The sequence below is a fragment of the Ascidiella aspersa genome, chromosome 3 (genome assembly GCF_963924565.1).
Source record: "Ascidiella aspersa chromosome 3, kaAscAspe10.2, whole genome shotgun sequence".
NCBI lineage: Eukaryota > Metazoa > Chordata > Ascidiacea > Phlebobranchia > Ascidiidae > Ascidiella > Ascidiella aspersa.
Genome location: NC_139449.1, coordinates 18,772,976 through 18,788,842, shown reverse-complemented (window position 1 = coordinate 18,788,842; position 15,867 = coordinate 18,772,976). Strand labels below are relative to the sequence as shown.

At 39.4% G+C, this 15,867-nt stretch overlaps 1 protein-coding gene across 1 annotated transcript; it reads left to right on the top strand.

The window, feature by feature from the left end:
• Positions 1–2,385: 2,385 nt before the first annotated feature.
• Positions 2,386–14,818, top strand: LOC146160565 (serine/threonine-protein kinase PLK4-like). The gene is made up of 14 exons (XM_083383385.1): positions 2,386–2,466; positions 2,720–3,142; positions 3,341–3,542; positions 6,619–6,715; positions 7,337–7,495; positions 7,966–9,483; positions 9,859–10,041; positions 10,133–10,243; positions 10,367–10,506; positions 10,699–10,814; positions 11,253–11,517; positions 12,949–13,265; positions 13,703–13,898; positions 14,164–14,818. Exons 1-14 carry the CDS (start codon positions 2,415–2,417, stop codon positions 14,303–14,305), a joined length of 3,921 nt encoding a protein of 1,306 aa, XP_083239511.1. The 5' UTR covers positions 2,386–2,414; the 3' UTR covers positions 14,306–14,818.
• Positions 14,819–15,867: the final 1,049 nt, after the last annotated feature.

Here is a 15,867-nt window from a genome sequence, read left to right as displayed (position 1 = left end):
GAACTTTTAAATTACTCCGAACCGAAACCGGAACTGAACCGGATTCCGAAAAAATCCTTGAACCCGAACCGAACCTGAACCGGAAAAGTCAAACGGTTCGACTCCCTGATAAAAACTCATCGACGAAATCAAAATGTTTTACAATAGTAGATACCCTGCCCGAATCCGACGTTTGAATGCGCAGTAGGCTACCAAATTTGAAACTGACATTGTCACCAACTGTAAATTGTAAAGGCGGAAAAGCATAGCCTTCTTTTAGTTGTCTACTATTATTTTTAGTTACCGTACGTAAATGGGTGAAATACAGGCTGAACAGTGGCAACCTGACTCGGGACTCGACGAATTCGCACATTTGGCCGGAGTCGGATCCGGGACCTGGGAACCCTAGTAACCTAGTTCATTGAGTCAGCTTCCCCTTATTAAAATGTAAACAATAAACTATTTTGAAATTTTATACCAATGATACAGTATTACGATTGCTTAGCCATGTACCGACGTGTAGCCTCCGAAAATAACAAGATAGACGTTATTTTTTGGTATACGACTTTCTTTCGCAATTCTTGAATTTTTGGCAATCTGTACCAAACAGTAAATTGCGTACAAGTGTTCTTTATGTGCTTAAAAACGAACGGAAAAACATAAGTCAAACAATTAAACCTGAATCGATGTGTCAGTAACAAATATTAAGTTCGCTCGGATTTCAAATTATGTTGAATCTTGTCCTTCATATCGTTTCGAAATTCTTCTTTTTAAATTTTACTACACTCACACTATAATACATTATTAATCACACCATTCTATAGCCATCTTAAACAAGCAAATACCCTGTTTTATAAATGTATTACGAGATCCTGAGGTATCAGGTTTCACATTACAGGTCCGTCTCATTGTATTTTAAGGATTGTTCCCACAAGTCATGCATATCGGTTGACAGCTGTATACGGATTTATTAACAAACAAAGATTTCTTTGCATGTATTATATGGTCGTAAATGAATATTTAGAATTAATGTTTACATAACTACGTACAATTACGTACGCGAAGAATCGGCCTTACTTGACAGGGTCGAACCAGCAAATCTGTCAACAAGCCTGGACCTGCAACTGGAAGACGTCGTCAACGAATTCTTCAACAATGGAGAAGAACATGTCGTAGCCTTCTTGAGGTCAGTACATTTAAGTCATTGTGTGGGTAAGCTTTAATTATAGTCAGCAATTTTAGTTTGAGTCTGGTTTAATGTTTTTTTATTTACAATTAAAGGACTCATATGTGAATTAATAACTTGAAGAATAAAATAGAAGATATTGATTTATAATTAAGAGCTTAAATATTGGAAATAAATTAAATTAGTATAATTTTATGTAAATGTAAAGAAAGGTTTTGATATAATTTTTAGATTTTAATTATTAAAACATTTATTGTAGGAAAGTAAACTGAATTTTGTTCAAATATATAGCTGATACCTATTGAGACTGGCAATGGCTAAATTATAATAGTTTGCTGCAATTTGTATTGTTTAGGACAGTTATATAATCTCCTTACTGTGCACCGTAAAGCGGCCAGTACATCTTATGGCAGTTTTTTGGAATATCTTGCCCAGTCTGCAGTGTCAAATGCCCACCAAAAATAGTTTATTAAAGCAATTTGTGTCCACACCTGAATTTGTATATTACCCACCTAAATTTTGTTTAAATTGTAGTAGCATTCCGAAACCTCAGGTTTGCAAAAAAATAATTGCAACCTGCACACCTCAAAATTTTGCCTTGTACACCCAAATTTCAGAGTAAAGTGCCAGAAAATACAGACTGGTTTCTTAGGTGTGAAGCGCAGAAGTTTTAGGTGAAATCAAGTTTATGTACAGTTGCACACCATAGCGGTGTTATGCTATCAAGGCAGAAAGATTAAGGTGTGTAGGTTTTAAGTCTGGTGTTCACACAAACTTCTTAAAAATCTTCGACTGTGCCTCTTTAACAGAACACAGAATGCAGACTAACACACTTTCAGTGTAATCATTTTACGTAAAATTGACAATATGGAAAAAATGATAGTTTTAAGTATTTGTGATCAAATTAATAAATTGCCAAGTGATATATGTGGGTATCAGTTTTGTGCAAACCAACATTTTGAACTGCAGATTTAAATGCATAGAAAAAAATTCTTTTAAAATCTTGTATACTGTTGACTTATGATATTTACCCTCTAAACAGTTAATACAGTATATAGTATATTTTCTACCACAAAACAAAAAATGAATTTCAAAAAAAAAAAAAAAAATGGATCAGAATAATATCTTGGCCTTTAGAATACTGATCTTTTGAACAAAAACATATTAAATACTACATTTATTTGTCCCTTCTATGATGATATTTTATGTGCAAGGTCTATATTTCCATAATGTTAGGATTGTTTTTGATATGTGGATAAGTAATGTTGGAAGAGCTTTGTGTGATTATGTTTTAAAGCTAGGTAAGTAAAGCTAAAAGTTCTTAAAACAAGTATGGAATTCATTCAATACTTAAAGCTTATTTTTTGAACACAGAACCTTTATTTGAGAGTTGCATATTTCTTTGTTACATCTAAATGATTTTGTTTATCATAATTATCTACATACATTTTATTATCGTTGCTCTTAACACTTTTTTGTGATTGTTTTAGTTTGAATAACACATTAAGGTAAAATATTTTCCAGTCAATTTATTTATATATATATTTATTTCAGAGCAAAACTTTCCTGTTGTTAACAACTTGCTGGATGCGGTTTCTGCTGTACCCCATCGATTTGCTGTTCTTTGTAGACTATTGAAGGTCATGCCACAGTTCGGAAATAATATTTCAGAGTATGAAGTGCTCAACCCAATTGGGAGAGGTGCCTTTGCATGTGTGTACCGAGCAAAATGCAAACTTTCAGGTTGCCAGGTGGCAATTAAGATGATAGACAAACGGTGCATGCGTAAATCTGGAATGGTTTCCAGGGTCCGAAGTGAGGTTGAAATTCATGCACAGTTGAAACACCCCTCTGTTTTAGAGCTTTATCATTGTTTTGAGGACTCTGATTATGTTTATCTTGTTTTGGAGTTGTGTTTAAAAGGAGAGCTCAATCGTTATCTAAAGAACCAAGGAAATGTACTTTCTGAGGATCAAGGTAAATGCAGGTTGCCTTTTGTTCAGTGTAAATATCTTACATTTAATAAAGTAAAATTTAAGATAGCTTTCCTGTATTCTAGTGAGAGACAGGCAACTCTTTTGTGTAGCTAGGAGATATGTCTAAATATTAAAGATATATTTTTGTTATTACATTTTTGATCTTATCAGTAACTCACTTTTTATTTGTTATTTTCAGTTCGGGAATTTCTTGGCCAGATAGTTGATGGTATGCTTTATCTCCATGCACATGGAATACTACACAGGGACCTCACCTTGGCTAACATGCTGCTGGATGATTCCTTTCACATCAAAATTGCTGACTTTGGTCTTGCCACACAGTTGGCTCTTCCCACAGACAAGCACTTCACTATGTGTGGAACGCCAAACTTTATATCACCGTAAGTAGTAATTTGTTTAAATAGTAATTTAAAGTGCACTTTATTGCCTTGAATTCTTTGTATGGTTTAAAACTAAAATACGTCAAATAGTATTAGTTAATGTGTAAGCTAGTTGTATAGATGGCTTGTTTGTTGTAAAATACTTGTGTATTTAACACTAGCACAGAATTTATTTAACAAAGTTAATAGTTATTATTATGGCTGAAACGAATATCTGTGTGCTTATGAAAAAAATGTGGATATCATAAGATTTCAACAAAATTATACATGTACAATATCCGAAGGTATATGCTTAAGTAAACGAAGTTAAGGAACCGTCAATGAATAATTATGGTTTTATGTCAACAAACATTTGACCGTTGGCCGCAAAGCCTAGTTGATTTTATTAGTCACAGGCAGAAACGTAGATGATAGAGCTTTAATTCACTGAAATACTCTGGTTGCCTTCATAAAACAGTGTGCTTCAGAACAGACTCATTTACTTCAATTATTGTGCAATGTATGCGAAAGAAAGTAAAGTTTAATTGTAATAAAGCATGTGCCATTTTGCAAACGGGCAACATTTTGCCAGAAACGTGAAAAGTTGTTGACAGAGTTGTAGATTTAAACAGGCAGCACGTGTCGCCGGCAGTACCCGCCAAATCTTGGCGCCGTTGGAACATTAAATGCCACATGTGGACATGCCCTGGGCCAGGCTGTGCTTGCCCAAAAAGCGCACTCGCCCTTCCAGATTTATCGCGATTTTCGCCTTACGCCCAGTCCCTGTAGCGAAGCGTATTTGCGTGAGGCATAGAGGCGATGTAGTGCGCCATTTATCAGGAGACGAGCTCTGCCCGGTCACATTACGTCGCCTTTGTTCGCTGTTGGGTTTGGATCGCGGCCAATCTCCCTTGGACAATTGATGGCTCGCGCTGTGGGCCCAGACCTGCCGCGGCGACGACCTGCGCTCCGCCAACAACAGCGTCCGGCCACTGACGGTTTAGTGGATTCACCGTTCGTTGTGAGAACACTAACGGTTTCGTCCGTGTTGATATAAGCATGCTTGTGGGCACAATATCTCTGTTTTTGCGCATTCTGTTGCACCCGGTGATAAATTAGCGGTGTTAGACAGATAACACTCGAGCACAATGTACAGTTTGTAGTTTTTGTGCGCATCCACAACTGAGCGGTTTGTGACCGTTTGTCCGGCTCGCTGAAGCGAATTCAAGACCTAAATTAAATTTTGGATCAGTTAAGATGAAATTAAATATCATATTAAGATACCGTCTAAATATATTCGACTAAAATATGTGGGTTGGTTTGCACGATTATATTTACACTGCACCATTGCTATAGTATACCATATCTCAGTTAGTTGGAGCAACCCAGTCGTTGTTAATCATTTCATACAATTTCAAAATCATTTATAAAAATGCCTTTAACCGCAAATTGTGTTGCCTATGTTAGTCTTACATACTAGAAGTCGATCATGAAACTAAATTTTGACAAGCGTGACATAAAACGACCACGCTTGTGAAGTACGGGGTTGAAACGTTATGACCTCTTGAAATCACTCTTCTGTCTTGCTGTTAAAGACTTAAGCTGTGGGCGCGGTTACACATATATTTGCAATGCCATTCTTCAAAACGTGTTCCAGAGGTGGGTTAAACACTGTGCAAATACGGAAAAAGAGTGTCTAAATCGGCCAATGTTTACCTTTAAACCGTCACTCTCGACGTTGTTCGCCCGTTGATACGATGTATGGAATGTCGTCATACCTTCATCGGTTATTTAACTGCAAGGCCTCCAGATATGACGTAGTAATTATTTTTGCTTGAACTGTTTGTTTTTCTAATTCGTTAACAAATAACGACACAGCAGAGGCACAAATATCCGACTCTGATAGCACATGCGCCTTTAATTTATGTAGTGATAAAGTATTGACACAGTCGCGTTGTTTGCGCTTCTCCAAACCGTTAAGTATCCTGGAAGTGCCGTTAAATCCGCATCGATTATCCCATATATTTTTTAAGGTTAAGCTTTAAACACCCTGGTTACATTTCACATGGTGTGGCCATTTGTAGCAAACAACGTGCTAACTTATATAGTTAGGTATAAATACGTGTTTCAAGTGTTCTTATATTTTGTGCTTAAAAATGGTTTCCGTTAAACCATGTCCTTTACAAAAACATTTGCTTTCCCTTACTTGCCATATTCTTAGGTGTTTTGTTATTTGTCTTTATACTGGTCTATGTAAGTCTTTTTCGAGCTGGTTTTAATATTTAAATCGACCACTTGTAACGACATTGTGTGAACGTTTCCCACAGTCCTTCCGTGAGACATGTGTGTTATGGCGTTTGTGTCGTACCTGAAGCCCAAGCCTAATAAGAACGCATGGTTGTGAAAATACTACAGCGCGTAACACGATAGGAAGCTGTACGGAGTGTACGTGGCGCGAAATTCGAACATGTTCAGACCAGCTTAACTCGTGCTAATTGTCTTGTTCCTTTGATTTACCCGTTACAGTTACAACACCTATTTAGCGGACGTTTAAGCTATTGTTTAGGGTAATTGTTGTCATGGAAATGCATTTTTTGAATCATTCATTCTATTAGACATCCCAAAACACCCCTGTCCGATTATTCGACGAAACATATGTCTGTGTGATGTTTGTTGAACAGTTCAATTTTGCGCGGTATTGCCGTATTGTTTTAGTGGTTAGGATGAGCTCTGTGGCGTTGTAACAACATCTCTGCTTTTTTTAGTTCAAACAGTATATTATTAACAGTTTATCTCAGTTAATATACTGCGAAGAAATGCAGTTTCTTGTCAGCTTCGCATAGCACGTTTTTCGATTTAACTGTGGAAAACCAAAGTTTAGAATGGAACATTACTGTTGCTGCGTTTGTGATCATTTTTAGAAATTAGAAGAAATACATTTCTTCTGCTGAAGTTTAGTTGAAGATAGTGCTCTAAAAAATGTTGAAGATAACTTTGTTACCAGATTCTTTTGTTCAAGTTTACATTGGAAATAAATAACAAATATTAATTTGTTAAATACTGACAGTTTAAGAATATATCCTGTTCGTTTACGTAGGGAAATCGCAACTAGAAGTGCACATGGGCTGGAGTCCGATGTTTGGTCGCTGGGTTGTATGCTTTACACATTTCTGGTTGGAACTCCGCCGTTCGACGTAAGTTTTATCAAAATAAAACAGTTATAAATATATGCAGGGTTGCCATACCGTCCTTATTTGTAAGCTTTGTCCTTATTTTAAAGGGCAACGTCTTAGAAAAACCTTATTTATAAAAAATGTCCTTCTTTTTGTCTTGAGCCTGTATTTTGTTGTGTTTTCAATAATTACAAAAACTTCTTCCGATAATTTATGAGAACCCGAAACGCAAGAAGTCTTCTTATAATAATAATATCACGTTCGGACAAACAACACAGCAAACAGAGAGGTGTGTGAAAATTTAAGGACTAGAATTAGTAAATTCTTGAAAACCTGAATATGAATTAAAATTTGACCAAGAATTACGTTTAATTGTTTACAATGGATTAAGTTTAAAACCAAAAATGCCGTTGGACAAACCACATTTTTAATTAAATTTGATAGGTCTTGGCTCGTATAAATGCATCGATTTGTTTGAAAACGTGTTTTGTTGTATAAAAGTTTAACTTTCTGCTTGTCCTTTTTTGGGAGTCTAAAGCACAGCCATTCTTTAATTCACGAAGGCCAGTGAGTTTTTAAAATCCAGTAGTTTCAAACGTTGAACATGCCTTTGCTATGAACATGCCTTTGCTATTTACCTAGACTGACGCAGTAAAGAGCACCCTGAACAAAGTGGTGCTTGGAAATTACTTAACCCCTGATCATGTGTCGCCGGACGCAAGGGACTTAATTGACAGAATGCTGCAGAAGAGCCCAGAGAGCAGGATAACACTATCTGCTGTCCTCGACCACCGGTTCATGGTTAGCCCCCATAATATTTTGCTGTGATTTCTTACTGAAAATTTTATTCAATACTGAAATCTTTACTAGTTTGCTGAAGTTATTAATATATCTTAATTCGATTATAGAAAACAATTTTGTTGGAATAACATTAGTGTAAGTAGAAACGTCATTCTGTTGTATTTACATATAACTAAACTCAAGGTGAGTTCCTAACGCACAAAATTGGGAAGGGAAAGTAGAATATCAATAGACAAGTTGTACTAGGTGACCTTAAGCATTTAACTGCTAAATATAGATAAATACAATGCTTACAGGCGCCGTGCTTCTCTTACTTTGATTTTTGTTTAATAGCTGTTTATATTGATTGCAATAAAGTAAGAGATATCTAAATCTTGTAACCACGACGAAACGATGAAGAAAGTTTCGCGAACTGAACGATGTACAACACAAAAAAGCCTGTCTTAACACATACTTCGCCCTTTGTACAGAAACCTTCGACAAGACGCGGCCGCGAAGCGTCGGTTGACAGCGGTAACGCAACGATGACCACCAACTCGACCAACAACTACAGCAGCAGACAGGGCACGATGCACACTCAGCCCGCAACTCACCAGCACACCAAATCAAATAGCTCCAACGTCGAGGCGAGCAAATCTCGACTGCCGCCCCGCACACGACCCCTGGTGGCGCTTCCGCTTGGGCGCCTCGACTCGGTTCAGGATTCCGGTGCCGAGGTGGAGGGTTCCTACATGGAGGGCGTGTCTGGCAAACTTCCAGGTTCCATGAGCCACGAGCCAAGACCGAAGCGGCATCACAAGGATCCTAGGTCGGAAGAAAATCGCGATTGCAACGACTACGTGCGATCAAATTCGGTCGAAAACGCGCCCGTGGCATCGCGGGTTCACGACATGCCTGGAAACCGTCCGCCCATGTGGCGCCAGCGTTACCAGGGCGCTTCTGAAGACGCTGAAGGAACAAGATATGACGAAAGTAGCGACTGCACCACTCGGAACAGGCCCGACTCTTCCGACATCGGCCCACTTCCTTCAAAGCCGATGTTTAAGAGCAGATTCGACACCTGGGGAGGTGGCCGCAACGATCGAAGTGATCGCGACTATTCAGGCAGCTATCGACAGGCTGGTCACTCGCAGCGTTCTATGGACACCAACTCAACAGGAAGCTACCGGCGTCACTACGCCTCCGACGACTCGACCGGCTACGAGAATTCACAGTACAGTAACTTCCCGGACGCGTCTCGAATGTTGCCCGACGACCCATTTTACCCGCCCGGAGGCAGCTTTCAACCCTACCAGGCCAAGTACGAACCCGGCTTCTATCGCTCGTCATCTAGCGGCTACAACAACAGCAGTAGACCACGTCATCCGCCTTCCCCCCCCGTGCGCGACTTTTGCGGCTCGCAGTCGCGCCTTCACTACGGCGGCGAGTCAATGGAGCATTCCGGCGCTGACAAGCACTCAATTAACCGCTCGTCGTCCATGCAGAACCTCTCGCAGTGTGAAGCCGGCCATGACAAGCGCACCTCCAACCGCCGCCTCTCCAGATCCGCCTCGTCGCGTCGTCACGCCTCAAGGGACGGCAAGTCAGTTGCCAACAGCAACTACTCCGGCGGAGGTCCTCCAACCGACGCGTCCAGCCGCTCCAGCACCTACTACGAGGACGCCCACCAGAACCCAAGCGAATCCGGGCGAGGGCGACCCGCGTCGCGTAAGTACGGAAACGAGAATGAAGACCCGAGAGTGAAGAGCACGCATAGGTCCCACTCCCACTTGTCCGAACAAAAGCCGCCATCTTCTTCCAAATCAAGTTCTGGTTATAGCACGAGGCCTCCACTCGGCGAGAGAAACTTCAACCGACAAGTGAGGAGCAAGGATAGCGGCAGAAGAGAATATTTTTCCGGACGCAAGCAAGAGGAAAATTTCGTGAACGGCGGTCAAGCCAAGGAAAACGCACGAGAATTGTCGCGTACTCGTAGCAACGTTTTACAGGTGCGTAAAATTAATTACTTTTTTAATTATTATTTGCCGTGACAATAAACATTGCTTTGTTTGTAAAGAAGATACGATGTTTTGTGGAGCACCTTTACATAAGGGCTTCTGTCACGTTTAAAATTGAATTTGCGTTTAAAAAAAATGAATACAGGGTTTCCACGCTACAATTCGCGTGAAAGTGTATTTTGAACTTGAATCAATCGAATTTCGCTGAATCACATTCTCAAATATGATTGACGTTAAAAATTGTTGCAAATTTTTGGTAGGTAGGCTATATATATCGAACAGATTGTAAGCAAAGAATAAACGCAGGTATACATGCCTTGATACGCATTTGTGTTTTTCTTAACGTTTCCGTGTTTTCTCCTAAAGCCCCTCCCCGATCAGCAGCAGCCACGACACAAACCGCCCAAGTCGAACAGCGACCGAAGCCACCACCAACCCTCCTCTTCAAACCACCACAAAAGTGCGCCAAACACCAGCAAGTCCCGCTCACTACCTACCATCAACTCCACCCGCTTGCGCCCCATAAGGCAAAAGGCAAAGAACTCGATGGTAGCTATGTTATTTGATTTTTATTGGATATTCTGTTTAAGATGTATTGTTGCGTATTTTTTAATGTATATATTGTTGTGCTTCTCATTAGGTGAGCATTCTTGAAAATGGTGAAGTTTGCTTGGAAATCGTCTCCAGCAAAACCGGCAAAGATCTTGTTAGCGAAGTTCTGCGGGTTTCTGACAATGGAAAATCCATTCAGGTAAGCTATGCAATAACATTTTTTTGTATCTTTGTGGTAAACGTTTTAAGAAAATCCATCGTTCGTGCTGTTAGATATATCCCTCCGTATATGCTTTTAGATATATAATGGTTATCTATTTAGATTTATTCCCCCGTTAATGCTGAGGGTGGCTCTGGGTGCCCTTTGAAACCCAAGCCCGCTGACCCGCACCCCGGCATCCCCACCCTCTCCACCAACAACATGCCGGAGAAGTACTGCAACAAGTTTAAATACCTGGCGAGGTGAGAGGAATGTTTTTGGTGCCGATTGGTATTGACAATTAAACCGATTATATTTGGATTTTTTGTTTTTAACAAAAAAAAATTCTTACCAGTTGTACTAGGTATAATGAACAACCTAACTGGCAATGTGAACTATCCATCCATCGGGGGATTTTGTTAGTCGCCATGTAAACATCAAACCTTACTCACCAGGTTTGTTGATCTCGTGCGATCGAAGACTCCCAAGGTGACCTTGTTTACGAGCAGAGCGAAATGCATGTTGATGGAAAACGATCCCGACGCAGACCTCGAAGTTTGCTTCTACCAGGGTAGGTTCAGAAATAGAATTCAGAAAGGGTACTAGGCATTGGAGTTCCGCATTTCAACCCAACTTTTAGACTTTTTTAACTTTTTAAGAAGCGTTACTTGAGCGCAGTACTATTGCATTGTAACTTCGGTAAAATTTTGTATATCTTTTAAAGGGGAGGTGGTATTAACACAACTTTTACCGATTTTTTTAGGCTTTGTGGATAACTATGCGTTATAGTTTATACTAAATATGGCACGGTCACTTTTGGCGAAAGGTCAACAATGACATTTGATTAATTTTGCTACCTAATTTCATAATAACACATTAATTCTGTAAGATCTGTAAGATCTGTACAATATACAATATCCATCAAGGTTTATTCATCACCGATGGTTCCGCAGGCCCGTATTATACGCAAATCTCACCGTGATGATATATATTTTTAATTTTAATAAAGGCGGAAAGATCCACCAGACCAAGGGTAAGACCCGGGTTATCGACGTGGATGGCAAACTGACAACTTTGGACGCAAAACTCGACCAATTGTCTGTAAGCAATCCGGCCAAAAGTGAGCATGTGGCCGGGCTGTCCAAGTCGGCCCAGGCAATGCTGAGCCATGCCTTAGAGACCCGACAGCGCGCCCTGGACATCGAATCGACCATGTCCGCGCTCGAAGAGAGCTGTCCAGGTTCTGCGTCGTATTTTCCGCTCTCCGTGTCCAGGTCAGTATTTGTTGTGTTTCGATTTTGAAATGAATTGTTTTTTACTATTTTGTTTGACTGTTGTTAAAATATATGGAACCTTGCGTTGTTCACTATTTTAGTAAATCATCCCAGCCAAAACATTAATCGTCACTCACTGCTTCAATTTGCAGCATTAATTCTTCCCGTTTTTAGGTGACGTTTGATATTTGAACGACCTTCAGTTTGAAGTGAAGTTACAAAACCACATTTTTGCGTTATGATGAAAATGTGGAAATACGAATAACAAATATTTTTTCACGGCATGGTTAAATTTTTACACCTTACTTATATGAACGAGTCCGAACTGCATTTGTTAACGTCTCGGTGTAAACCAAGGGTCTCAAACTCAAATTGCTCTGAGGGCCAAATGAGGACGTGTCAAATGCCCAAGGGCCGCAATTCACAATAAATAAGAACACAATAAAATATAAACACATGTAGGCTGATTTTAGGCTATAGTTAATTGTTCTGGCTAGTTTACTTGCAGCGTTTTTCAAGGACAAGGATCTCGATATTAGGCTTCAAATTGTCAGCAGAAACAAATCTTAGAGTTGCTTGCAGATGTGGACTGCCTAATATTGGCAAAGAAAATTCTTTGTTTGCAAAATGCTGGTTTAACTTTTTATTTTTTTACTTTGCCCTGGTAAGCATATTATTTATCGCGGTGCATTGTTTCGAAGTGCAAACCCTTGTCTTCTTCATAACAGCGATCTTCTGCCGGCAAATAAGGCAATAACTAGTACCTCTGACCGCGGTGACAAAATATAACTCCTCCCACTTATTTAGAAAAACATTTCTTTCGTCTGTGATTTTTCTCATTTTTGAAGCAAAATACAAGTGTAATTTAGCTTTTTAAGCTATAGAAATTTATTTCAATACTAGGCTAGAACAATCAAAGCCTACAACTCGACAATTAATTTATACATTATGAGATGACCAATTACACTAACACCTGACTGACGCACTTTCCAGCGTTATTGTGACAACTGTACAGAGTTGAATAGGCAATGTGACGTAGTAGTAGATCTTTTACCGCATAAATGGTAGCGTTTGAAAGTGATATGACGGTGAAGTTTGGTGAGTATAGTTTCAGTTTTTTGAAGCAATTTTAGAGTGAATTTTAACTTTCAAATCTGATAAAAAAAGATATGTGGCACTTAAATATTGTTAAATACTTGGAAATCCAAAATTTCTACACGGGCCGCACAAAATGTTGCGAGCCGCGTGTTTGAGACCCTTGGTGTACACATACATAAATCGACAGTTCGCTGTACTTTCACCATAGGTTTTATTTCCAGGACAGGTTTAAAGCTGGAGGTCCGTTGTTAGCAAACCACATGCGAGCAAGCTAATATGCAATAAGTATTAATCGTTTAAACGCCAACGTTTACCGTCGTTTGCTTTTTCCAGGAGGCCAGTAGGCGTACCATCGTCAAACGCCGCATCTTCGTCAAACTCGAAAACCACCAAATCGTCAACCTCAACATCCAAACCACCGACGCCATCTACCGACGGCCATAAGACGCCAACTCGGACCGCTACTCATTCACAGAGTGGTCTTTCACCGCGGACGCCCGAGAGTCTTCCCTCGCCGTCCATTGCCGCCACAGCTTCCCCCAGTACAATACCGCCGATACGCTTCACTGATTCTGTGCTTTCTTTTCGCTCTAGTGCCACTGCAATGAGCCGAACCAGAAGCGTTGTGAGCGCTAGTAGAAAAGGCGCAGGTAATTCAATAATTAGAAATAAATTGACTCTTCGATAGCATTCCGTTGTCTAAGCCTAGGAAAGTTTGTTGTTGCATTGAAAAGAATAATTTAATAGTTCATTAAATTTACGCTCGCCGCGGGTAAGTCGTAATATAATATAATATATATGTGTGTATTTTGGGTCTTGCATATTTTTCTTACGGCTCCTGTCTTTAATTCCGCGTAGCCTTGGTTTACCTTTAAAAACATAAATACTTCGAACTCTGTGTTCTCTTATTTTTTATATTCTCAAGTCTAAGTTTGTCGGAAGCGCGTTTTTTAAAACCCAGCTCTGTATGTCGCGCTAAATGCAGAAATGATGCGTACAATATCTTTAAAACAAGTATAATACCGCGCAGTTGAGTGCTTAAGTATTTGCAAGCGTTAACGGTCGGCTTTTTGTTCGTGTTTCGCAGACTCCCAAGCTTCCCGCTTCGTGCCTCTGGCGAGCGAGTCTCAGGTGAGCAAGTCGGTGCAGATCGCGGGGGTGGGGAGGGCGGCGCACCTGGCAAACGGCAACATCTGGGTGATTTACTTCGACCAGTCGCAGATCCTCGTCGAGTCGTCGGCCACCACAGTGGTCTACGCGGCAGCGGATGGACGCCGCGAAACGTAAGCGATCGACTTTTGACGTCAGATTTGGCGCAGAGATATGCATTTTTTCATGCAACTTCAAGTAAAGTATCTGACAAAATAATTACAAATTTGCGAGTCGAGCTTATGATTGAAAAGCGTCTAATTGTCATACTCACTATTCTGTGTATGTCTTCCCTCGTTGGACCACTATTATAGGTTGTAAATATTTGCATGTCCCAAGTTTGGTACTATTAGCTTTAATCTTGAAGAGTTGGACAATCTCAATCTTTGTTTTCTACAGATTCGGCCAGTCAGCTCGTCTTCCCGACTACGTGAAGCTCAAGCTAACCGAGTTACCGGCGATCGTTGAACTTTTAGTCAAAGCCGCCAGAAACAACGTAGAACCAACTGACGGCACCCGGACCACGGAATCGTCAAAATAAATTTGGCCCAACTCAATGTTTGAACATCAGTTAGTATGGAGGCAAAATTTCAACGTCCAAATTTAAATTTGACTATATCGAATTTTTTTCAACAAAGGGTGGAATAGGGTAAAATGTCTCGCAATCATATCAAATGATTTTGCTGCTAGCCGGAATAATATATGATGGTTGATATCGTTGTTTTATTTTTTGATGCACGGGCTTTTTGTACAGTATAATATTGCATATTTTAGTTACAGTACGTTTGAGTTTATGTTAGTTCGTTGTGTTTAATAATAATAAAAATGTTTTTTAACCTTAATATTATTTTGTATTAACTTTATTTTAGCTTTCTTCACAGATCTATATGTGTACAGTAATATTTTTACGTAATTTAATGATTTTTAGACGATTTAATGAGTAGGTAGCGTTATTCTGTTGTGAACAATTTAATATGAATTTTCCAATTATTTACTTGCTGTTTACAGCGATTGCTGCTTTCGTCTTACATTTCTTTTAACTGCTATATGTAGCTGCTGCGTTTTGTCGGTAACAAAGCTCGTTGAATAAAAACTTCCCGGATACATTCGTTCATTTTTTGTCGGACTGGTCTACGACCGTTAGGTGTCAGTGTAGAGAAACAACAAACAAACTTGGCGCGTTTCGCAAAACTTAGCTGGAGGGATTGTTTAGTCGTAATATACGCCAGTTGCGTAAAATGAATAGGTAGGCGGTGCGCAACACATGGTCAAAATACAGGCTGCGGTAGTATTGAGACGATTCACTCTAAAGTCTAAACAATGCTCCAGACTGCAGGGGTAATGAGCCCTGCTAGAAACGGTACAGATCGGTGAACTTGGGTGTGGCTTTTCATGTACAGTTTAGTAAATGACTAGTATGTAATGCCGGGAACAATCGTATGAAAGTAGATGTTGAAAAAGAATAGAAAGATATTAAAAACGGTCAAAATGATATCTACTACGGTATGGGCTTTTATACTACCACGAAGTAGCCTGTATTTAGTTTGCAAGTAAATGTATTTCAATTAATGTTTCTGAAGTTAAAGTATGCATAAAAATAAATGCGCCACAATATAACAGATAATAATTAGTAAATACAACATATTTGAATATATCTCAACTATTAATACATATTACTAAATGTGTTTACTTTAAACATGTAAAGATAAATGTACATAATACAAAGATTAATGTGATTCCATCAGGCCAGTTCAATGTTGCAAAAGTATTGTAGATGTGTCAACTGGCAACGATCTTTCGATAAAAACATTAAATATGTGAAGTTTAAATAAACAACCTACCACTTGTTTAAATAGTTATTTAATCTTGGTATATTGTTTGGGTTAGGGTGCGATTTAACATTTGAGTATCTTGCAACTTTTTTCATTAAAATTTATTGTTCTATCTTGCAACTTTTTTTTTCATGTACTAATTAAAAAAAGGGAAGGATTGTAGACAAGCACCAAATAAACTACAAAGGATTCGGCGCTGGTCTAGAATCCTACCACAACGAAACACCATTTGGGTTAGGGTGCGGGTTAGCGTTTGGGTTAAGGTGGGTCA

Excerpts from the sequence above, each read along its gene's own strand:
- LOC146160565 (XM_083383385.1), top strand. The coding sequence starts at position 2,415 with ATGTGGATAAGTAATGTTGGAAGAGCTTTGTGTGATTATGTTTTAAAG. Across the intron at positions 7,496-7,965 it reads TCCTCGACCACCGGTTCATG|AAACCTTCGACAAGACGCGG; the intron begins GTTAGCCCCCAT and ends CCCTTTGTACAG. Across the intron at positions 11,518-12,948 it reads TTTCCGCTCTCCGTGTCCAG|GAGGCCAGTAGGCGTACCAT; the intron begins GTCAGTATTTGT and ends TGCTTTTTCCAG.